Raw genomic sequence first — 25,845 nt, 5'->3', positions numbered from 1 at the left:
AAAGGGCAGTAACTGCTCAGTGAATGTAACTGAGAAAAATGTCTTGAAAGTTTTTTCATTGTTCAGCCAAATGAGTTGTAGGCAGATCACTGGAAATGTGGTTATCTGTTGTCTTACTATGAGGTAATGTTTTATTCATATTGACCCTGACCTCTGACACAGAAGTTACTGCCTTCTTGCTTGGTACACCCACTGGAATACGTTTCCATGACAATTTGTTTTTACACAAACTTGTGTTCATAAATGTATTTGTATGTGGCTGGTTTTACTGTAGCTTTTTGCAGTTACTACAAACATGACCTCCCATTTTCTCCATAACACATCACAATGGAGGCAGGATATTTGTCCACATGATAAAGTATTCAGAAAGTATTCAGACCCCTTGACTTTATCCACATTTTGTTAAGTTACAGCCTCATTCTAAAATTGATTAAATTGTTTTTTTCCCCCTCATCAATCTACACACAATACCCTTTAATGACAAATCAAAAACATAATTTTTGCTAATTTATTAAAAATAAAAAACTGATATCACATTTACATAAGTATTCAGACCCTTTACTCAGTACTTTGTTGAAGCACCTTTGACAGCGATTACAGCCTCGAGTCTTCTTGGGTATGATGCTACAAACTTGGCACACCTGTATTTGGGGAGTTTCTCCCATTCTTCTCTGTAGATCCTCTCAAGCTCTGTCAGGTTGGATGGGGAGCGTTGCTGCACATCTATTTTCAGGTCTCTCCAGAGATGTTAGATCGGGTTCATGTCCGGGCTCTGGCTGGGCCACTCAAGGACATTCAGAGACTTGTCCCGAAGCCACTCTTGAATTGTCTTGGCTGTGTGCTTAGGGTCGTTGTCCTGTTGGAAGGTGAACATTCACCCCAGTCTGAGGTCCTGAGCGCTCTGGAGCAGGTTTTCATCAAGGATCTCTCTGTACTTTGCTCTGTTCCTCTTTCCTTCGATCCTGACTAGTCTCCTAGTCCCTGCTGCTGAAAAACATCCCCACAGCATGATGCTGCCAGCACCAGGCTTCACCGTAGGGATGGTGCCAAGTTTCCTCAGAATGTGACTCTTGGCATTCAGGCCAAAGAGTTCAATCTTGGTTTCATCAGACAAGAAAATCTTGTTTCTCATGGTCTGAGAGTCTTTAGGTGCCTTTTGGCAAACTCCAAGCAGGCTGTCATGTGCCTTTTACTGAGGAGTGGCCTCCGTCTGGCCACTCTACCATAAAGGCCTGATTGGTGGAGTGCTGCAGAGATGGTTGTCCTTCTGGAAGGTTCTCCCATCTCCACAGAGGAACTCTAGAGCTCTGTCAGAGTGACCATCAGGTTCTTGGTCACCTCCCTGACCAAGGCCCTTCTCCCCCAATTGCTCAGTTTGGCCAGGCGGTCAGCTCTAGGATGAGTCTTGGTGGTTTCAAACATCTTCCATTTAAGAATAATGGAGGCTTATTGGGACCTTCAATGCTGCCGAAATGTTTTGGTACCCTTCCCCAGATCTGTGCCTCGGCACAATCCTGTCTCTAAGCTCTACAGACAATTCCTTCAACCTCATGGCTTGGTTTTGCTCTGACATGCACTGTCAACTGTGGGACCTTATATAGACAGGTGTGTGCCTTTCCAAATCATGTCCAATCAATTGAATTTAACACAGGTGGACTCCAATCAAGTTGTAGAAACATCTCAAGGATGATCAATGGAAACAGGATGCACCTGAGCTCAATTTCGAGTCTCATAGCAAAGGGTCTGAATACTTATGTAAATAAGGTATTTCTGTTCTATATTTGTAATACATTTGCAAAAAGTTCTAAAAACCTGTTTTCGCGTTCTCATTATGGGGTATTGTGTGTAGATTGCTGAGGAAAAAAGTTAATTTAATCCATTTTAGAATAAGGCTGTAACGTAACAAAATGTGGAAAAAGTCAAGCGGTCTGAATACTTTCCGAAGGCACTGTATCTAATGTATCAAAAATGTAATTAACTCATTTTTTAACCAAATGTGCAGTTACTGCTCTTTTGCTTGGTAGGGCAGTACAGAATACCACTTGTCAAGGCTGTCATCCTGATAAGGTGGTCCTCTGTAGCTCAGCTGGTAGAGCACGGCGCTTGTAACGCCAAGGTAGTGGGTTTGATCCCCGGGACCACCCATACACAAAAAAAAATGAATGCACGCATGACTGTAAGTCGCTTTGGATAAAAGCGTCTGCTAAATGGCATATTAGATTATTATAAGTGTGTAATTAGAAGCATCTGAGAGCCTGGGAACTGTGGATTCCTTCCTGGTTTACTGGCTTTACCACAGAGGCACCGAATTCCGTACATAATAAACTTTTTTTGACCGGAGGCCAATGGACCAATGTAAAAAATACGACACTTTAAAGGAAAAAGGGTGCAATTTGGGACGTAGTCACAAAGTAGGAATTGTAATGTCTCATCAAGGTTGCTGTGAGGTCAATATGAGTTTGAATATGAGGTCTGATATAAAATGTTGTGGTCTTCGCTTCTATGATAGTTTGAATATTAAGATTTGAGGAGAATGTGTCTGCCAAGAGGATCTTTCACACCAACGCTACAGATGGAGGGATGCCTTACGTGTTGCTTGGACTTTGTGGTCTTGCCTTTCCAAAATAGAAAAGTGTTTTCATGGGAAAAGCCCAACAGATATATCCTGGAATGAAAGCGTTTGGGCTCAAGGCTTCATTCGTCTTTCATTTCAGGATTGTGGCACTCATCTTCTCATTTTATCCTGAGCTTCTTCCCAATGTATCTGTGAGAAAATGAAACCAGTCACGAAGATCATCATTTATCTTGGACTTTTATGAAATTCCTGGGTCTCAGTATGAGAGGCTTGGCTAAGGGGTTGAACCTCATGCTGCTATAGCCCACAGTGACCTCAGACAGGCTTGCTGTGGAGACCTTCAGCCCTTCTGGTGGTTGTCTATGGGTCATAACTCTGCTGAGCCCCATGTTAGAACCATTAGCATACTCCCCAGCTCTTCTCCCCTTAAGTTGCCTTTCTGGAAGTTTCTTTCAACCTTTGGGCCAAAGTTTCACTCCCTTCTGCCTTTAAAGGAGAGGCGTTCTGGGGGGAGAGAGAAGGAGAAAGTGCTCTGTGCTCCCTGACCTTTCAGGATTATGGTAATAGGATTATGAAATAGAGGGTGATCCACACCGCAGCAGGGCTCACAACCAGCCGCCACAGATCAGGAGACTGACCGACTGTGGAGAAAAAGACCCAGGTGGACAAGCAGCCTGTGAGTCACCACCACCAGGGCCGTGATAGACGGCATCTGTTTCCCCCAGTTGATGTTGTATTCCCTTTCTCCACCACAGCCCACTCCACTGCGGCTTTATCCAGGGGGGGCAGTGTTGCTTGAGATGTTGGCTGACAGTTGAAGGCTCCCACTCCCTGCCCAGATGGCAACCTTGAAAATGTCATAGACAGGGGACCTCACCCCACCCACCCCGATCGCCACCTCCCTTCCCCCAAACCCAATTCCAAATCCTCTCCTACATTTTTGTAGAATTTAAATCAGGCCCCCCTGAGGGCAGCCCCAGGCCTGGTCCATTTCCCCTCTATTAAAGACCATAAATCTCTATGGTGAATGGAGCCGCCGCCCCCTAATAAAAAGGGGTCAGTTTAGGGCGACCCCCAGAAAGAAGGACTGAATAGAGAGAAAGACAGACAGAGAAAGCTCAGAAAACGAATGTTTCTCCCTCTTTTTGTTCCCTCATTCGCGGAATGGCCTCAGAATGGCCTCAGAGTGGCCTCTGACGGTGGTTGCTTTAAATGGTTGTTTTATAGAGGGCTTGGCCCGCTGGTAATGAGGGTTTCTCTCCCCAATGTTATGTGGGGATTTGTCGTAAGGGTTTTATGGCCTCCTGTCTTTGTCTGTGTACTGACCTGCCCATGCCCTGTGTCTGAACAACACGGACTCTCTATCACCCTCTCTTTCTTCTTCTACAACGTTTCTTTTGTAGGTGTGTGTGTGGTGTGTTTCACCAAGACTTCACTTTTTTGTTTGAGTTTGTGTCTCATGGCATGTATGTGTGTTTGCTTTTGTGTGTGATGAATAAGATGTATCTGTGTGTGCCCACAACTGTGCTGAATGAATCTATGGCTGATCTGTGTGTGTGTGTGTGTGTGTGTGTGTGTGTGCGTGCGTCCATGAGTGTGTGTGTGTGTGTGTATGAATCAGTCATCACATGTGTATGTGTGCGCATATTCCACACACTCCTTTTAGACTCAGGCGACGGGGGGCAAACTGTTTATTTGCCCACATGCTAGGGAACCTGCTGAGGACTACTCACCCAGCTGTCTGCTGTGTGAATCCCTGTTACCACAGGAGCCCTTGGGGCAAAGCAAGCACTCTCCTCCTTTTGATTCCCCCTTTCTCTCTCTCTGTTCCCCCTCTGTGGCACCCCAGCGTATAGACACACACACACACACACACACACACACACACACCGGCCTCTAGCTCCTAGCTAACAGCCAGGCAGGAGTTCATTACATCTCAGCCCCCAGCCTCTTTGTTTTGTATTGTTACCACAGAGCAGCATCTGTCTAAGCCTTATGATAGTACTGTACTCCATTTTACACTAGGCCTGCAGCTATTATGATGTGTGTGTGTGTCTGTGTGTGTATTGTTTAATTGAACCAGGGACATGTCTCAGTGCAATAAGACGGTAATTAAGTATTGGTGCCGCCGGGGTATTGAGAGGAAGAGGAGGAGGAGGACAAGGAGTGGGCGAAAAGTCGTCTCACTCCCAGTAATAGTTCTTGGGTGTCTGTAGCTGTACAGGTTGGTGCTGCTGGTTGGAAATAGTGGATGGATCCCATACTGAACTGATGAATTAATTTGCTACTTGTTGATCAGGCATATTAATGCTGCTAAATCCCTGCCTGTTTTGGTTGTCGACCCAGCTACATGATGATGTAGTTTAGATGTGAATGGATCAGGGGGTGTGACTTGTTCAGCTATAGGTGTAATATGAGTGTGGTTCAGGGTTAGAGGAAGACCAATCAAGATGTGGGAGTGTTTCAGGGATATGGTGTTACATTTTACAGTTTAGTCATTTAGCAGACGCTCTTATAAAAGCGACTTTCAGGAGCAATTAGGGTTAAGTGCCTTGCTCAAGGGCACATTGACAGGCTTTTCACCTAGTCAGTTCGGGGGTTCGTTCGGTTACCGGTTACGAGGCGACACACACCCAGCCAGCATCCATTACCCCAGACAGACAGGCACGTCACTCACCCCCTCCGCTAGCAGCATAGCCCAAAAACCCCTAGCCTGGTCCAAGATCTGTTTCTGCTGTCATCAACAAGCATAGGAGTTTTGCAAAACAACACATACAGATCTGGGACCAAGCTAACAAACGCTGTACTACCCTTGTACAGCTCTGAGAAGAAAGAGAAAGATCACAGGTGCATGGTCTGAAAAACAATTTCAGCCAGTAAATTGGACTGTATGCAGAGTTATGAATCAGGCTTTTTTGTGCTTTTAGAGAGATTCAAATGAAAGAGGGAGGGAGAGTGAATGAGTTCACCTGGAGAGAGAAAGCAATCACCAGGCCAGGCTAATCTATCTCTATTCACCAGGCCAGGCTAATCTATCTCTTTTCACTTCCCATCCAGCCAGGGAATAGAGAAGATAATGAAGCTGTGTGTTTGTAGAAGGGGACGGTCTGTCTGTCTCTCCTCCTTTGATCAGGGGCTGGTAGGAATGGATAAAACACTGAAGGGGGAAGGAGATTGATGGACTATACTGTCAGACACTGTATCCTTCTCCTGGGTCGTGTTCATTAAAGCACATCGTAGCAAAACGTTTTACTCAGTTTTCTTCCATTTGGTACCTACTGATCAGTTTTGGGTTGTCCTAACACAGTTTGACCGGACATTTCCCACACCGACAGGTCTAGAGACAGTCCTCGTCCATTAAATTAACCGATGTGCACATTCATAAGACAGAAATTCCTTGTCTCCCATGCACACGGTCATTTCCTATCTCTCTCTCTCTCTCTCTCTCTCTCTCTCTCTCTCTCTCTCTCTCTCTCTCTCTCTCTCTCTCTCTCCCTCTCTCTCACTCTCTATCTCTCCCTCTCTTCCTCTCTCTCTCTCGCCCCTCTCGCAATTCAATTTCAATTCAATTTAAGGTCTTTATTGGCATGGGAAACATATGTTTAATATAATAAACAAAAGAGAAATAAACAATACAAAAATTAATAGTAAACATTACACTCACAAAAGTTCTAAAATAATAAAGACATTTCAAATGTCATATTATGTGCAAATAGTTAAAGTACATAAATATAGGTTGTATTTACTCTCTCCCTCCCTCACTCTCTCTCCCTCTCCCTCTCTCTCTCTCTCTCTCTCTCTCTCTCTCTCTCTCTCTCTCTCTCTCTCTCTCTCTCTCTCTCCTCTCTCTCTTTCTCTCTCTCCTCCTCTCTCTCTATCTCTCTCTCTCTCTCTCCCTCTCTCTCTCCCCCTCTCTCCCTCTCTCTCTCTCCCTCTCTCTCTCTCCCTCACTCTCTCTCTCTCCCTCTCTCTCTCTCTCTCTCTCTCTCTCTCTCTCTCTCTCTCTCTCTCTCTCTCTCTCTCTCTCTCTCTCTCTCTCTCCCTCCATATCTCTCTCTCTCCCTCTCTCTCTCTCTCTCCCTCTCCCCCTCTCTCTCTCTCTCTCTCTCTCGCTCTCCCACTCTCGCTCTCTCCCTCCCTCCCTCCCTCTCTCTCTCTCTCTCTCTCTCTCTCTCTCTCTCTCTCTCTCTCTCTCTCTCTCTCTCTCTCCCTCTCTCTCTCTCTCTCTCTCTCTCTCTCTCTCTCTCTCTCTCTCTCCCTCCCTCCCTCCCTCCCTCCCTCCCTCCCTCCCTCCCTCTATCTCTCTATCTCAATTCAATTCTCAATTTAAGGGCTTTATTGGCATGGGAAACATATGTTAACATTGCCAAAGCAAGTGAAGTAGATAGTAAACAAAAGTGAAATAACAATAAATATTAACAGTAAACATTACACTCAGAAGTTCCAAAAGAATAAAGACATTTCAAATGTCATATTATGTATATATACAGTGTTGTAACAATGTGCAAATAGTTAAAGTACAAAAGGGAAAATAAATAAACATAAATATGGGTTGTATTTACAATGGTGTTTGTTCTTCACTGGTTGCCCTTTTCTTGTGGCAACAGGTCACAAATCTTGCAGCTGTGATGGCACACTTTGGTTTTTCACCCAGTAGATAAGGGAGTTTATCAAAATTGGGTTTGTTTTCAAATTCTTTGTGGATCTCTGTAATCTGAGGGAAATATGTGTCTCTAATATGGTCATACATTTGGCAGGAGGTTAGGAAGTGCAGCTCAGTTTCCACCTCATCTTGTGGGCAGTGTGCACATAGCCTGTCTTCTCTTGAGAGCCTTTCTCAATAGCAAGGCTATGCTCACTGAGTCTGTACATAGTCAAAGCTTTCCTTAAGTTTGGGTCAGTCACAGTGGTCAGGTATTCTGCCACTGTGTACTCTCTGTTTAGAGCCAAATAGCATTCTAGTTTGCTCTGTTTTTTTGTTAATTCTTTCCAATGTGTTAAGTAATTATCTTTTTGTTTTCTCATGATTTGGTGGGGTCTAATTGTGTTGTTGTTGTTGTCCTGGGGCTCTGTGGGGTCTGTTTGTGTTTGTGAACTCTCTCTCTCTCTCTCTCTCTCTCTCTCTCTCTCTCTCTCTCTCTCTCTCTCTCTCTCTCTCTCTCTCTCTCTCTCTCTCTCTCTCTCTCTCGTTCTCACTCTTTTTCTCTCCTTTTTTCTCTTTACAGTTATTCCATTGTACCCCAGAACCCCAGTAAAAGACAGAAAATGGCACTTGACCTTATGGCAGAAGGAGAGTGGACCCAAATCCACTTACCTTTGATGTAGAAGAGAAAGGGTACAGGAAGAGAGACAGGGAAGCCTTAGAGTGACCACTCGTTAAATATGTCGGCTACACTCTTAGAAAAAAGGGTTCCAAAAGGATTCTTCGGCTGTCCCCATAGGAGAACCCTTTTTGTTTACAGGTAGAAACCTTTTTGGTTCCAGGTAGAACCCTTTTGGGTTCAATGAAGAACCCTCTGTGGAAAGGGTTTTACATGGAACCCAAAAGGGTTCTACCTGGAACCAAAAGAGTTCTACCTGGAACCAAAAAGGGTTCTTCAAAGGGTTCTCTTATGGGGACAACCGAAGAACCCTTTCAGGTTCTAGATAGCACCTTTTTTCTAAGAGTGTAGTGCAGGAACACCCTTAGTAGGAATCATGAGGTGTTGTTTTGGAGTGGAAGGGGTGGGTATCTTGGAAAGGGTTGGTGGATGGGAGGTTTGGATGGTGGGTTTTTCATGCTGTCTGTTCAACCTCCGACCTGCAGTATGAGAAAGTCTTAAGTAGCATTGCTGTGGTTTCCACACGTTGCTTTATACTTGGTAGACTAAAATAGTTGCATATTGTCTAAATCTTTTTATGAAAGAACATTCTCCTTCCCTAAAGGAAAAGCATATTCTTACCTCAAAAAGGTTCTTACTTTAGTCATTATAGATGTCCGTGTGCCACCGTAGACTCTCTGACCTGTCATCAGGGATCTGTGGACTCAGCCTTATATTAGCTAGCTCACCAAGGTGGATACAGCGTTGTACACAGGAGGATAATGCGCCTCACATCTAGACACATTCATTTATCACCTCATCTATTTTTACCTCTATTCTCACTCTCCCTCCCTTCTTTTAACGAGTGAACCTCCACACACACACACACACACACACACACTGACACACACACACACACACACACACACACACACAACTTCCCTCCTGTCCTCTATGGATTACCACAGTCTCTTAGTGAGTGTGGACTTGCGATTGCTTTATCAGACATTGGCATGGCATTTGAAAGGCTATTAGTCCTGTCAAAGCATTAGTCATCGCTCAAGTCACCGTGGCATAGGAAGTCTGCGAGCCCGGTCGTGACACGCATTGCGAGCAGGGCTCCATTTGAGCCAGACGGTGACCTTTTCGCCGAGACGTTTGGCGACGGGAGAGATGATGTCTGGGTAATTAACGGTCTGGAGACGATATCCCTCTCCTAGACTCGCCTCATTCTGCCACTCAATCATCAGATTGGATAGTAATACTGATATATTGGCGCTGATTGGATGCAAGACAAATATACTGTCTTCTGATTGGACTAAGTACTAACATATCGGCGCTGATTGATTAAAAGACTAATGTTAGCACTGATTGGCACTGATTGAATAACATGCTGAGATATTGGCACTGATTGCATGAGATGCTGATACATTCACACTGATTGGACCAAATTATTAGACTGATATATTGGTTCTGCCAATCTCCGTTTGCTGGTCCCAGCTGAGACGAATGCATAGTTAAACCAAGACACCCAGCAGAATGAGAATGAATGTGGAGATTCCAAAAGTGAATCTATGTGATTCTATCCCACAAATGAGCTTGATTGGAGCTTTTGGCTTTGAACTGTGCAACTTTAAAAGTTGGTGTCTTACAAAAAATAGCATGCACACACACACGCACGCACACACTGCAAAAACAACAATCCCCTCATCACCTCCTATTGTATGGTACTTGGAAATCTCCTCTCCTTGAGGTATGAAAAGCACTGTGCTGTTCTGTTCTGCAGAATTTACTCCGTATGTCGAAATCGTGCCTGACGCCCATTCTTGTATCCCATCAGTATCTGAGACAGCCAGCACCTGTCAAAACACAGCCTTTTGCCATGTCGACTTAACTTGGAGTGTGAAGTCTGTGTCAGATCTGATCTGGTGAACACAGAGCCATGTTCTTACAAACTGCCCAGGCCTAAGACTTGCTTTCCACAGACAAATAGCCTACATGTTCTATTCATACCACCCAGTCTGACTGATGTTGTCTTATGGTTTGGATGAGACTTCTTTACATTATCTTATGGTTTGGATCAGACATCTTTACGTTATCTTATGGTTCGGATGAGATCTTTACATTATCTTATGGTTTGGATGAGACATCTTTACATTGTCTTATGGTTTGGATCAGACATCCTTACGTTGTCTTATGGTTTGGAGCAGACATCTTTACATTGTCTTATGGTTTGAATGAGACATCTTTACGTTGTCTTATGGTTTGGATAAGACATCTTTACATTGTCTTATGATTTGGATCAGACATCTTTACGTTGTCTTATGGTTTGGATCAGACATCTTTACGTTGTCTTATGGTTTGGATCAGACATATTTACATTGTCTTATGGTTTGGATCAGACATCTTTACGTTGTCTTATGGTTTGGATCAGACATATTTACATTGTCTTATGGTTTGGATCAGACATCTTTATGTTGTCTTATGGTTTGGAGCAGACATCTTTACATTGTCTTATGGTTTGGATCAGACATCTTTATGTTGTCTTATGGTTTGGATGAGACATCTTTACATTGTCTTATGGTTTGGATCAGACATTTTACGTTGTCTTATGGTTTGGATCAGACATATTTACGTTGTCTTATGGTTTGGATGAGACATCTTTACATTGTCTTATGATTTGGATCAGACATCTTTATGTTGTCTTATGGTTTGCATCAGACATCTTTACATTGTCTTATGGTTTGGATCAGACATCTTGACATTGTCTTATGGTTTGGATCAGACATCTTTACGTTGTCTTATGGTTTGGATCAGACATATTTACGTTGTCTTATGGTTTGGATGAGACATCTTTATGTTGTCTTATGGTTAGGATGAGACATCTTTACATTGTCTTATGGTTTGGATGAGACATCTTTACGTTGTCTTATGGTTTGGATCAGACATATTTACGTTGTCTTATGGTTTGGATCAGACATCTTTACGTTGTCTTATGGTTTGGATCAGACATATTTACGTTGTCTTATGGTTTGGATGAGACATCTTTACATTGTCTTATGGTTTGGATCAGACATCTTTATGTTGTCTTATGGTTTGGATGAGACATCTTTACATTGTCTTATGGTTTGGATCAGACATCTTTACGTTGTCTTATGGTTTGGATCAGACATATTTACGTTGTCTTATGGTTTGGAAGAGACATCTTTACATTGTCTTATGGTTTGGATCAGACATCTTTACGTTGTCTTATGGTTTGGATCAGACATATTTACGTTGTCTTATGGTTTGGATGAGACATCTTTACATTGTCTTATGATTTGGATCAGACACGTGGTCCTCTGTAGCTCAGCTGGTAGAGCACGGCGCTTGTAACGCCAAGGTAGTGGGTTCGATCCCCGGGACCACCCATACACAAAAAAAAATTATGCACGCATGACTGTAAGTCGCTTTGGATAAAAGCGTCTGCTAAATGGCATATTATTATTATTATTATTACATCTTTATGTTGTCTTATGGTTTGCATCAGACATCTTTACATTGTCTTATGGTTTGGATCAGACATCTTGACATTGTCTTATGGTTTGGATCAGACATCTTTACGTTGTCTTATGGTTTGGATCAGACATATTTACGTTGTCTTATGGTTTGGATGAGACATCTTTATGTTGTCTTATGGTTTGGATGAGACATCTTTACATTGTCTTATGGTTTGGATCAGACATCTTTACGTTGTCTTATGGTTTGGATCAGACATCTTTATGTTGTCTTATGGTTTGGATGAGACATCTTTACATTGTCTTATGGTTTGGATCAGACATCTTGACATTGTCTTATGGTTTGGATCAGACATCTTTACGTTGTCTTATGGTTTGGATCAGACATATTTACGTTGTCTTATGGTTTGGATGAGACATCTTTATGTTGTCTTATGGTTTGGATGAGACATCTTTACATTGTCTTATGGTTTGGATCAGACATCTTTACGTTGTCTTATGGTTTGGATCAGACATATTTATGTTGTCTTATGGTTTGGATGATACATCTTTACATTGTCTTATGGTTTGGATCAGACATCTTTACGTTGTCTTATGGTTTGGATGAGACATATTTACGTTGTCTTATGGTTTGTATCAGACATCTTTACGTTGTCTTATGGTTTGGATGAGACATCTTTACATTGTCTTATGGTTTGGATCAGACATCTTTACGTTGTCTTATGGTTTGGATGAGACATCTTTACATTGTCTTATGGTTTGGATCAGACATCTTTACGTTGTCTTATGGTTTGGATCAGACCAAGATCAGACCTACAGCGGAGGGATTAGAGTCAGATATTTGTGCAAGATGGGAAACACTGACACACCACATATCATGTTCCCATTGATAGCAGGATTACCTTCCTGTCTGTAGGACTGTCTGGGGTGACTCTGTGGACCCAGACTCCAGTCACAGCCATGACCCTTCAACCCTGGCTGTCAGGTCCTAGCCACACCCCCTTTGTCCCCGTCCCAGCCCGCTTGCAAGCTGCTGTCTGCACTCAAGCTGAACTAGTCTCCTAGACGACCACGAGGAGAGAGTTAGCACCATATTTCTCTTTGGTCAGTGGAGATACAGATCAACTCATGTAGTGTTCTATAGCTAGTCAATGGGAGTAGTGATGTAATCTAGCATTAGTGTTGTCTCAGCTGTAGATCGTGATGTGTGTGTGTGTGTGTGTGTGTGTGTGAGAGAGAGAGAGAGAGAGTCAGATTAGGCAGATATCACACAGGAAGGGACACTCGCTGGTGTCAAGGTCACACTCAGAACCCTGAATTAGCATTGGAAAGGCAGTAGAGCCACAGTGTGTGAGTGTGTATGTGTATGTTTGTGTGCGTAGGTGTGTGCGTGCATGTGTGATGGCAGGGACCCCCCCTTTAGTCATGGACCACCCTACCCCCGCCTCACCCCATCCCTTTTCATCTTTCCCGAAAACCTTTGAGTCACAGGAGTGTCCCATTTCCCAGCTGTCAGCTGACCCCTTTAACACCCCAACCTACACAGTCAAGCCCCTAACAGTGATGTATGGGCCAAAGAAAACTATACTGAACAAAAATATAAGCGCAACATGCAACAATTTCAACGATTTTACTGAGTTACAAGTTCATTTAAGGAAATCAGTCAATTTAAATAAATACATCAGGCCCTAATCTATGGATTTCACATGACTGGGAATCCAGATATGCATCTGTTGGTCACAGATACCTTATAAAAAAAAGGTAGGGGCGTTTATCAGAAAACCAGTCAGTATCTGGTGTGACCACCATTTGCCTCATGCAGCGCGATACATCTCCTTCGCATAAAGTTGATCAGGCTGTTGATTGTGGCCTGTGGAACGTTGTCCCACTCCGCTTCAATGGCTGTGCGAAGTTGCTACATATTGGCGGGAACTGGAACACGCTGTCTTAAACGTCGATCCAGAGCATCCCAAACATGCTCAATGTCTGGTGAGTATGCAGGCCATGGAAGAACTGGGACATTTCAGCTTCCAGGAATTGTGTACAGATCCTTGCGACAAGCTTCCTGCCATCCAGGACCTCTATACCAGGCGGTGTCAGAGGAAGGCCCTCAAAATTGTCAAAGACTCCAGCCACCCTAGTCATAGACTGTTCTCCCTGCTACCGCACGGCAAGCGGTACCGGAGTGCCAAGTCTAGGTCCAAAAGACTTCTCAACAGCTTTTACCCCCAAGCCATAAGACTCCTGAACAGCTAATCATGGCTACCCGGACTATTTGCACTGCCCCCCCACCCCATCCTTTTTACGCTGCTGCTACTCTGTTAATTATGTATGCATAGTCACTTTAACTCTACCCACATGTACATATTACTTCAACTATCTCAACTAGCCGGTGCCCCCGCACATTGACTCTGCACCGGTACCCCCCTGTATATATAGCCTCCCTACTGTTATGTTATTTTACTTCTGCTCTTTTTTTCTCTACACTTTTTTTGTTGTTGTTTTATTTTTACTTTTTTGTTAAAATAAATGCACTGTTGGTTAAGGGCTGTACGTAAGCATTTCACTGTAATGTCTGCACCTGTTGTATTCGGTGCATGTGACCAATCAAATTTGATTTGATTTGATTTGATTATCATGCTGAAAAATGAGGTGATAGCGGCGGATGAATGGCATGACAATTGGCCTCAGGATCTCGTCACGGTGTCGCTGTGCATTCAAATTGCCATCGATAAAATGCAATTGTGTTCGTTGTCCGTAGCTTATGCCTGCCCATACCATAACCCCACCGCCACCACGGGGCACTCTGTTCACAATGTTGACATCAGCAAAGCGCTCGTCCACACAATGCCATACATGTGGTCTGCGGTTGTGAGGCCGGTTGGACGTTCTGCCAAATTCTCTAAAATAACATTGGAGGAGGCTTATGGTAGAGAAATTAACATTCAATTCTCTGGCAACAGCTCTGGTGGACATTCCTGCAGTCAGCATGCCAATTGCACGCTCCCTCAAAACCTGAGACATCTGTGGCATTGTGTTGTGTGACAAAACTGGACATTTTAGAGTGGCCTTTTATTGCCCCCAGCACAAGGTGCACCTGTGTAATGATCATGCTGTTTAACCAGCTTCTTGATACACACCTGTCAGGTAGATGGATTATCTGGGCAAAGGAGAAATGCTCACTAACAGGGATGTAAACAAATTTGTGCACAACATTTGAGAGAAATAAGCTTTTTGTGCATATGGAACATTTCTGGGATCTTTTATTTCAACTCATGAAACATGGGACCAACACTTTACATGTTGCTTTTATACTTTTGTTCAGTTTACATCTGCTGCTCACTTAGATCAATCACTCCGTGTGTGTGTGTCTTCGTGAGTGATCTAATAGTAAATGTAGCTAAGTGAAGAGTGCTGTTGGAACACACATACACTCCTCTCCATCTCCCTCTGGAGTCAGATCCTATCAGTCTCCATGACTGGAGGAAATGATCATTACAATCACACCACTTACCAGGAGAGATGGGATAGTGAGTGAGTGTGTGCGTGTGCGTGCGTACGTGTGTGTGTGTGTGTGGGTGAACATGCACATGTGTGTGTGTGAATGCATGCGTGGGTGTGTGTGAATGCATGTGTGCACTTGTGCGTGTGTGTGTGTGAGAGAAAGAATCACAGCCCTGAGACACTCCTGTCCTCCCCAGTGTTGCTCTGTAATTAGCAGAGAGAGAAACAAGCTTCTACCCCACCAGTCTAGTAGCTTTTAATTAAACCATGGATCATGTCAAGGGAGCACTCTAACTTTGTGTGTGTGTGTGTGTGTGTGTGTGTGTGTGTGTGTGTGTGTGTGACCCCCAGTCCCATGACCCTGCAGCATGTTCAGCTGCCTGCCCCTCACCAGTTCTTCATCTATCATGATGAGTAGCTCACTGTTGATCAATGGCATAATGAACATTTGTAGTAATGGCCCACTGCAGCTGACACTTCTAGGCTGTGTCTCAAACGGCACCCTATTCCCTATATAGTGCACTACTTTTGACAGGGGAGGACTGGGACCAGAAATCGTTCCTGGCATTTCTAACACACCGGCCCATTTTTTTCCTTGAGGCCCCCACACCAGTCCTCCTCTGACTTTGACCAGGGCCGATAGGGCTCCTGTCAAAAGTAGTGCACTACATAAGAAATAGGGTGCCATTTTGGAGACTAAGAGCCTACAGATAAATATATTCCCTATATGTTAATGCGTTTATAATTCTGTATGACCTTACTGTGTAGGTGTCAGGTGTTATTCTACAGCAGTATAATTCATTGCATGCCTTGAGTGATTGAGATGATGAGGCCGATCGAGGGTCATATGAAAAATGTAGATCTTTTATTGTTTCATGTAGCTACTGTAGACTATGTCATTAAGTTGAAGCCCATAGGATAGGGTAGAACCCTTCTCTAGAATAGCATGTAGATCATATGCTTCTTAAACTTTTATAAAGCTGGATGGATATCAATTTTGACTTTGCCGGTTGTTGGTGTCTTGTTAAACTTTCACAAGCCTTGAGCTAACAGCTAGCCTAATCACCTGTTAAAGGTCATCACCCATCATGCAGAGTACAGGAAGCCCTCAAAGGGAACATAGATTCACTAATGGCCTCCCTCAGCCTCACAGCAGTCTTTTGTCATCTCTATGGGGTACCATTAGTGGCATAACACCGCAGTTATGTGAATTGTGAACCCCTGCACTAAGGGGAATGCGTGTTATTACAGACAGTCAGGTCACGCATGTTATCACATTTTACATTTAAGTCATTTAGCAGACGCTCTTATCCAGAGAAGACTTACAGTTAGTGAGTGCATACATTTTCATACTGGCCCCCCATGGGAATCGAACCCACAACCCTGGCGTTGCAAACGCCATGCTCTACCAACTGAGCTACACGGGGCTTATTACTGTGCCGATCGGCCAAGTCAAGCATGTTACCACGGCAACCTGTAGGTGGTAAAGGAATGTGAATGAGACGTCTCTATTTATTTTTGATAATATCATTGTAGGTGAAACTTTAAAATACTACTTTCATTATTCAACTTCACTGAATAGACTATGTAGAATTGTGAACTTATTCAAGTGTTTTTGTGATGGACATAGATCTGGAACGATAAACCGGAAATTACCGACCATACCGATCACTTATCACAGGCATTTTGCTGATATCGTTACGATAAGTAGCCTATACTAGAGAAATGTGAAGTTTGAAATGAAATAAGTTTGCTAATATGGGTGATTGTTTAGGGGACAATTGATGGCTACAATCATCAAACTAGTAGTAGTAGTATAAAGGATAATTAATAAGACTGTGGTGCACATTGTTGTAAACGTATCGTTCTATTCATCGTTATCACATCAATTCAGGCAATTTATATATATAGGTCCATATTGCCCAGCTCTAGGTTGACACGGTCGTTTTTCCATTGTTCAGGACGTTATGAATTTGAACCATTTGAGTGGGACATCCACCTACAGCTGTCATGCTTCAGGGAGACACCTGCCATGGTAGTTCACAAAAGAGAGGATTTAAGATTTAGCCTAAATATCAACTAACCACATAACAATTCGAGAGCAATCAGGTGCACAAAACTGAGTTGTCAGTTGTCTATTCCAATTGAACTTCATTATCCTACATCATTACCCTACATTATCCTATACTCCAGTTAACCGCTCTCCTTTGAGGTGGTGGTCACTGTTCCAGAAAGTGCCTTATGGGTTTATCTCAGCGCAGGGCAGGGGGCCTATTGGACAGTGACCCATATTAAGTTCAGGTCAGAGGTCATTAGCTTCCCGGGGTGAGGTTAGGGATAAGGGGTGGGGGGGGTGTCACACCCAGTGGATGTGGTAGAGTCATTATATCAGGGTTGACTGGTTTACATCACTCCAACAGGGCTATGTCTGTAGCTGCCTGAACACTCTTATGTATATTAGAGTGGCTGGAGGGCTAACAGAATCACATTTCCCCACGTGTTGGATGGATTCATCTGTTGTATTAATGTTAGAAAGATATTAGATCTAAATAGGTTGGAGGAACGACCTTGTGGTCAGCTCATATAGAGGGAAAAAGGTTACTCAAAATTAGACTTGAACCAATTATATTTCAGACTGTGCTGTTAGGCTTGGTGAACTCCCTAAACTCTCCAGGGCTGCTGCCTCAAGCTTCTTAATATGCAGCATTATAAAAATTAGGCAAAGGACCCAGCCTAGCATTGTCCCCAATCTTCTCTTCTCTTCTCTTCTCTTCTCTTCTCTTCTCTTCTCTTCTCTTCTCTTCTCTTCTCTTCTCTTCTCTTCTCTTCTCTTCTCTTCTCTTCTCTTCTCTTCTCTTCTCTTCTCTTCTCTTCTCCTCTCCTCTCCTCCTCTCCTCTCCTCTCCTCTCCTCTCCTCTCCCTCTCCTCTCCCTCCTCTCCTCTCCTCTCCTCCTCTCCTCTCCTCTCCTCTCCTCTCTCCTCTCCTCTCCTCTCCTCTCCTCTCCTCTCTCCTCTCCCTCTCCTCTCCTCTCTCTTCTCTTCTCTTCTCTTCTCTTCTCTTCTCTTCTCTTCTCTTCTCTTCTCTTCTCTTCTCTTCTCTTCTCTTCTCTTCTCTTCTCTTCTCTTCTCTTCTCTTCTCTTCTCTTCTCTTCTCTTCTCTTCTCTTCTCTTCTCTTCTCCTCTCCTCTCCTCAGCCCTTGAAACTAGGCTATGGAGTAGCCCAAATAGCATGATTATTGGATATGTGCGCGTGTGTGTGTATGTATCAAATAAAGCCCTTTGTCTGCATAGTACTCTATCATTGGTCCAGGGAAACAATCTGTTGGGTTTGTCTCACACCCCACACCCCTTTTGTTGTGCCCAAAATAAAATACATGGTCAGGAGGAGGCAGTAGCAAGTCCTGGCTTAGCCTGTATTACATTTTGGGTGGAGATTGACATTTGAATATGGACAGTACAACATAATGATATGTCCCTGTGTGTGTATGCCATGGTAATAGAGTTCAGCAGGTACTCACACTCAAACCATAAAGAGGAAAACCCAAGGAAGCCGAGATGTAATTCCATACTCAAAAGAATGCCAAACGTACCAGTGCAAAGTGCTATAAGTGATAAACAAAAAAGAGGACACGTTTCAGTGTCTATGTCATCATCAGTGCTGTTCCCATATTCTAATGTGTCTATGTCATCATCAGGGCTGTTCCTATATTATAATGTGTCTATTTCATCATCAGGGCTGTTCCCATATTCTAATGTGTCTATGTCATCATCAGGGCTGTTCCCATATTCTAATGTGTCTATGTCATCATCAGTGCTGTTCCCATATTCTAATGTGTCTATGTCATCATCAGTGCTCTTCCCATATTCTAATGTGTCTATGTCATCATCAGGGCTGTTCCCATATTCTAATGTGTCTTTCCTATGTCTTATGTGAAGCCCTCAACTGGACGAGGGGAAACAGGGTCTTATTGGGGGAAAGGGATTGGGTAAACCGTGCATGAAATTTCCGTTAGGCCCCCATTGTTAAGGAGGGGTTCCCCACATCACACTCATCCCTGCCTGCTAGTGAGCCTGTTGCCAGTAGAGTGTGAACTGGAGTATGAAGGGCTGGATGTGGAGCTGGTGTGTGGGAATGTGTATGTGTGGGTCTTAGTGAGAGTATGTAGGCATGTGAGAGAAAGTGTGTGTGTTAGTTTCAGTTTGAGAGAGAGTTGTAGGAGTGTGTGTCTAAGAGAGATGTGAGAGTGTGTGTGTTAGAGATAGAGTATGTGAATATGCGCCTACTTAGGGGCGTGTTTGTGGATGTGAGAGAGAGCGAGGGGGTCTGAGATCTGAATGTAGGCTAAAATGGGGTTTGGGGCTGGGTTGTATTGTGGGGGTCTGTGGGGGGGCTAAGAACAGGGGGTTTGGAGGGTGGGGGTTCAATATGGGACTGTAATCCGTCAGAGGGGTAAACAAGCTCTCATTCTGGACCAGACAGTCTGGTAGATACTAACAGAGAGAGACAGAGAGCAGCATGACTGGACTAGACACACAGACACTAGTCTCTTGTGACTATTAGCTGGCTAGCACACATCAGATATGGTTCTGGGTGCCCAGCAGAAACTGGCAGACATCCTGCAGGAGAAGGTTAGTTTGGTTCACTTTCCCTTTCAGGGAGGGTGTGTGTGTGTGCGTGTGTGTGTTTGTGTGAGTGTGTGTGTGTGTGTGCGTGTGTGTGTGCATGTGTGTGCACACACGTGTGTGTGTGTGTGTGTGTGTGTGTGTGTGTGTGTGTGTGTGTGTGTGTGTGTGTGTGTGTGTGTGTGTGTGTGTGTGTGAGCACTGCATCAAGACAGATATAGTGTTGGAGTGTATGTGTGTTTACACAGTCTCCAGTGTGTGAAAGTAGGGGGTTGAGGTTGCATCACTAATCCTGATGCCTGACCTAATTTTCCCAGTATATGAATATGGATATTGTTCAGGAAAGGGTCAGTGTGGTCGATTTCAACTTGTTTATTTAGCACCAATGCAGTCTTTATAGTTATCAAGTATAATTTCACCAAAATGCTCCAACCATTTTGTAGCGTCTTTAAACGATGAGTTTTGGAATTACCATAGAAAAGGACTGCATGAGAGTCAACTGTCATCTCGCAGTTGTTTTTCTGAAGAGCAAAATGGAAAATCCCTTTATGCCCACCTGCCATTCTACTGCCATAGAAATATAATCAAATCAAATCAATTTGTATTTATCATATGCGCCGAATACAAATGGTGTAGACTTTACAGTGAAATGCTTGCTTACGATCCCTTCCCAACAACGCAGAGTTTAAAAATGTAATAGTAAATAAAATAAAATACAAGAATGGAGCTCTATACAGGGAGTACCAGTATCAGATCAATGTGCAGAGGTATGAGGTATTTGAGGTAGATATGTACATGAAGGCAGGGTAAAGTGACTAGGCATCAGGATAGATAATAATAAGGTATTTGAGGTAGATATGTACATGAAGGCAGGGTAAAGTGACTAGGCATCAGGATAGATAATTATATAATAAGGTATTTGAGGTAGATATGTACATGAAGGCAGGGTAAAGTGACTAGGCATCAGAATAGATAATAAGGTATTTGAGGTAGATATGTACATGAAGGCAGGGTAAAGTGACGAGGCATCAGGATAGATAATAATAAGAGTAAAACAAAGAACAGAGTAGCAGCAGTAAATGATTGTGTAAAAGTGTGTGTGTATGTACAGTATACAGTGGGGAAAAAAAGTATTTAGTCAGACACCAATTGTGCAAGTTCTCCCACTTAAAAAGATGAGAGGCCTGTAATTTTCATCATAAGTACACGTCAACTATGACAGACAAAATGAGATATTTTTCCCCAGAAAATCACATTGTAGGATTTTTTATGAATTTATTTGCATATTATGGTGGAAAATAAGTATTTGGTCAATAACAAAAGTTTCTCAATACTTTGTTATATACCCTTTGTTGGCAATGACACAGGTCAAACGTTTTCTGTAAGTCTTCACAAGGTTTTCACACACTGTTGCTGGTATTTTGGCCCATTCCTCCATGCAGATCTCCTCTAGAGCAGTGATGTTTTGGGGCTGTCGCTGGGCAACACGGACTTCCAACTCCCTCCAAAGATTTTCTATGGGGTTGAGATCTGGAGACTGGCTAGGCCACTCCAGGACCTTGAAATGTTTCTTACGAAGCCACTCCTTCGTTGCCCGGGCGGTGTGTTTGGAATCATTGTCATGCTGAAAGACCCAGCCACGTTTCATCTTCAATGCCCTTGCTGATGGAAGGAGGTTTTCACTCAAAATCTCACGATACATTCATTCTTTCCTTTACACGGATCAGTCGTCCTGGTCCCTTTGCAGAAAAACAGCCCCAAAGCATGATGTTTCCACCCCCATGCTTCACAGTAGGTATGGTGTTCTTTGGATGCAACTCAGCATTCTTTGTCCTCCAAACACGACGGGTTGAGTTTTTACCAAAAAGTTCTATTTTGGTTTCATCTGACCATAGGACATTCTCCCAATCCTCTTCTGGATCATCCAAATGCACTCTAGCAAACTTCAGACGGGCCTGGACATGTACAGCAGGAGGGACACGCCTGTCACTGCAGGATTTGAGTCCCTGGCGGCGTAGTGTGTTACTGATGGTAGGCTTTGTTACATTGGTCCCAGCTCTCTGCAGGTCATTCACTAGGTCCCCCCGTGTGGTTCTGGGATTTTTGCTCACCGTTCTTGTGATCATTTTGACCCCACGAGGTGAGATCTTGCGTGGAGCCCCAGATCGAGGGAGATTATCAGTGGTCTTGTATGTCTTCCATTTCCTAATAATTGCTCCCACAGGATTTCTTCAAACCAAGCTGCTTACCTATTGCAGATTCAGTCTTCCCAGCCTGGTGCAGGTCTACAATTTTGTTTCTGGTGTCCTTTGACAGCTCTTTGGTCTTGGCCATAGTGGAGTTTGGAGTGTGACTGTTTGAGGTTGTGGACAGGTGTCTTTTATACTGATAACAAGTTCAAACAGGTGCCATTAATACAGGTAACGAGTGGAGGACAGAGGAGCCTCTTAAAGAAGAAGTTACATGTCTGTGAGAGCCAGAAATCTTGCTTGTTTGTAGGTGACCAAATACTTATTTTCCACCATAATTTGCAAATAAATTCATTAAAAATCCTACAATGTGATTTTCTGGATTTTTTTTCTCTCAATTTGTCTGTCATAGTTGACGTGTACCTATGATGAAAATTACAGTCCTCTCTCATCTTTTTAAGTGGGAGAACTTGCACAATTGGTGGCTGACTAAATACTTTTTTCCCCCACTGTATGTGTTTGTGTTTGTGTTGTGTCGGTATGCATGTGTGTGTGTGCGTATGTAGTGGGAGTGACAGTGTAGTGTGTGTGTGTGAGTGTGTATATGGAGTGTATAGAAAGTCTAGTGAGTGTCAGTGCAGATAGTTCGGGTACCATTAATTGACTATTTAGACGTCTGGCTATTCAGTAGTCTTATGGCTTGGGGGTAGAAACTGTCTCTTGGTCCGAGAGCCGCTCCGGTACCGTTTGCCGGACGGTAGCAGAGTGAACAGTCTATGACTTGGGTTGCTGGAGTCTTTGGCAATTTTTCGAGCCTTCCTCTGACACCGCATGATATAGAGGTCCTGGATGGCAGGGAGCTCGGCCCCAGTGATGTACTGACCTGTCTAATAACTAGAAGGGGAATCCCCATTCAAGTCAATGGTCTGTGATGGTATTTCTATGGCCTCTGCCTGTCTTCCATTGTGCTGCCTGCCAAACGTGGCATATGGAGAAGGCAAACACACTGTCTGAGGCTTTGCTCAGGGCGATGGAATTGGATTCACTGCTCATTTAGTCTGTATGTCACACACTATACGCACGACAGCTGTATTCTGACCCTATTCACAAACAACCTGACATTCAAATCAAACACAAGCGCATCCAGGAATAGAAGAGGACTCAAATCTAGGCCATTTAACTGTCCGTTGAACAGACAACTCTGAAGTCTAAAGTGGCTGCATTCAATTCTGTTTGAGTTCCATTGGAATTACTGTCACTCATAGCAGAGAGGATTGAGGTAATGTGTAAGAAGGTTTGCTCATATAACATTTGGTATGAGAAAAAACAAATGCCTATTTGAATGAGATGAGTCTTGAATCCAGTGTCTCTGTATTTTTAAGTTGACTATTGCTTCTATTGATATTGTTCTCTTTGATTCACTGATGCAGTCACTGTGCTCATTGGAGAGAGAGAGAGAACTAAGGAGTGAGTGTGAAGACTGTTGTGGGGGTGGAGCCAAGGACTTGTGACCCTTGGAAGTCCTTAGTGGGTAGTAGGTGAAAGGTCATGATCTAGACGACCAGGATGTACAGTTGAAGTCAGAAGTTTACATACACTTAGGTTGGAGTCAATTAAAACTCGTTTTTCAACCACTCCACAAATGTATTTTTAACAAACTATAGTTTTGGCAAGTCGGTTAGGACATCTACTTTGTGCATGACACAAGTAATTTTTCCAACAATTGTTTACAGACAGATTATTTCACTTATAATTCACTGTATCACAATTCCATTGGGTCAGTTAACTGTGCCTTTAAACAGCTTGGAAAATTCCAGAAAATGATGTCATGGCTTTAGAAGCTTCTGATAGGCTAATTGACATATTTCGAGTCAATTGGAGGTGTACCTGTGGATGTATTTCAAGGCCTACCTTCAAACTCAGTGCCTCTTTGCTTGACATCATGGGAAAATGAAAAGAAATCAGCCAAGACCTCAGAAATTTTTTTGTAGACATCCATAGGTCTGGTTCATCCTTGGGAGCAATTTCCAAACGCCTGAAGGTACCACATTAATCTGTACAAACAATAGTACGCAAGTATAAACACCATGGGACCACGCAGCCGTCATACCACTCAGGAAGGAGACGCGTTCTGTCTCCTAGAGATTGTTATCCTGGTGCCGACTAAGATGGCGGCCTCGCGACTAGCTCTAAGGAAACTTTGCAGTATTTTGTTTTTTTAAGTATTATTTTTTACATTATTAGCTCAGAAAGTGTTTTACATCATTACATACAACTGGGAAAAACTATTGGATATCAGAGCGGCGATAACTCACCAGCATTACGACCAGGAATACGACTTTCCCGAAGCAGATCCTTTGTTTGCTCTCCCCAGGGCAACTGAACTGATTCCAGCGGCTGACCCAAAACATTGCCGGCGGAGGAGAGGCACTTGGAGCGGCCTGCTGGTTCGACTTTGGAGGCGCGCACACCACCCACCGCTTCCAAGTATTCTACTTGCTAATGTTCAGTCTTTGGTTAACAAGTCGACGAACTACGGGCAAGGATTTCTTTCCAGAGAGACATCAAGGCCTGTAACATACTCTGTTTCACGGAAACATGGCTCTCTTGGGATATTCTGTCGAAATCGGTCCAGCCAGACGGGATCTCAGTTCATCGCGCAGACAGGAATTAATATCTCTCCGGGAAGCAGAAGGGCGGAGGTGTGTGTTTCATGATTAACAACTCATGGTGTAATTGTAGTAACATACAGGAACTCGAGTCCTTCTGTTCACCCGACCTAGAATATCTCACAATTAAATGCCGACCGTATTATCTCCCAAGATAATTTTCTTCGGTTATAGTCACGGCCGTGTATATCCCCCCTCAAGCCGATACCACGACGGCCCTCAAAGAACTTCACTGGACCTTATGCAAACTGGAAACCACATATCCTGAGGCTGCATTTATTGTAGCCGGGGATTTTAACAAAGCAAATTTGAGGACTAGGCTGCCGAAGTTCTATCAACATATCGGCTGTTGTACTCGCACTGCTAAAATCCTCGACCATTGCTATTCGAACTTCCGGCATGGTTATAAGGCCCTCCCACGCCCTCCTTTCGGCAAATCTGACCACGACACAATTTTGCTTCTCCCTTCCTATAGGCAGAAACTCAAACAGGAAGTACTCGTGCTAAGGACTATTCAACGCTGGTCTGACCAATCGGAATCCACGCTTAAAGATTGTTTTGATCATGTGGATTGGGATGTTCCGGGTAGCTTCCGAAAATAATTTAGACTTATATACTGAAACGGTGACATAGTTTATCAGGAAGTGTATAGGTGATGTTGTGCCCACTGTGACTATTAACACCTACCCTAACCAGAAACCGTGGATAGACGGCAGCATTCGCGCAAATCTGAAAGCGCGAACCATCGCATTCAACCATGGCAAGGTGACTGGGAATACGGCAGAATACAAACAGTGTAGCTACTCACTCCGCAAGGCAATTAAACTGGCAAAACATCAGTATAGAGACAAAGTGGAGTCGCAATTCAACGGCTCAGACACGAGACGTATGTGGCAGGGTCTACAGACAATCACGGACTATAAAATGAAAACCAGCCACGTCGCCGACACCGACATCTCGCTTCCAGACAAGCTAAACACCTTCTTCGCCCACTTTGAGGATAACACAGTGCCACTGACGAGGCCCACTACCAAGGACTGTGACCTCTCCTTCACCATGGCCGACGTGATTAAGACATTTAAGCATGTTAACCTCCCGCAAGGCTGCCGTCCCAGACAGCATCCCTAGCCGCGTCCTCAGAGCATGCGCAGACCAGCTGGCTGGTGTGTTTATGGACATATTCAATCTCTCCCTTTCCCAGTCTGCTGTTCCCACATGCTTCAAGATGGCCACCATTGTTCCTGTACCCAAGAAAGCAAAGGTAACTGAACTAAATGACTATCGCCTGTAGCACTCACCTCTGTCATCATGAAGTGCTTTGAGAGACTAGTCAAGGATCATATCACCTCTACCTTACCTGTCACCCTGGACCCACTTCAATTTGCTTACCGCCCCAATAGATCCACAGACAATGCAATCGCCATCACACTGCACACTGCCCTATCCCATCTGGACAGGAGGAATACTGTTCATTGTAAGAATGCTGTT

At 43.7% G+C, this 25,845-nt stretch overlaps 1 protein-coding gene across 3 annotated transcripts in view; it reads left to right on the top strand.

Annotated features, from left to right (window-relative positions):
* The window catches only part of LOC123485509 (rhomboid-related protein 3-like), a 64,686-nt gene that overhangs the window by 12,372 nt on the left and 26,469 nt on the right, over nucleotides 1-25,845 (top strand). The window contains exon 1 of one of the 3 annotated variants that reach the window (XM_045216456.1): nucleotides 19,343-19,505. The exons of the other annotated variants lie outside the window; for them this stretch is intronic. Coding sequence (XP_045072391.1) covers nucleotides 19,458-19,505 — 48 coding nt within the window. The 5' untranslated portion in view covers nucleotides 19,343-19,457. Of the gene's footprint in view, nucleotides 1-19,342; nucleotides 19,506-25,845 lie in introns of those variants that run through there. 3 annotated transcript variants of the gene reach the window in all.

Source organism: Coregonus clupeaformis, unplaced genomic scaffold, assembly GCF_020615455.1.
Source record: "Coregonus clupeaformis isolate EN_2021a unplaced genomic scaffold, ASM2061545v1 scaf0715, whole genome shotgun sequence".
Lineage (NCBI taxonomy): Eukaryota > Metazoa > Chordata > Actinopteri > Salmoniformes > Salmonidae > Coregonus > Coregonus clupeaformis.
This window is presented reverse-complemented; position numbering and strand designations above follow the sequence as displayed.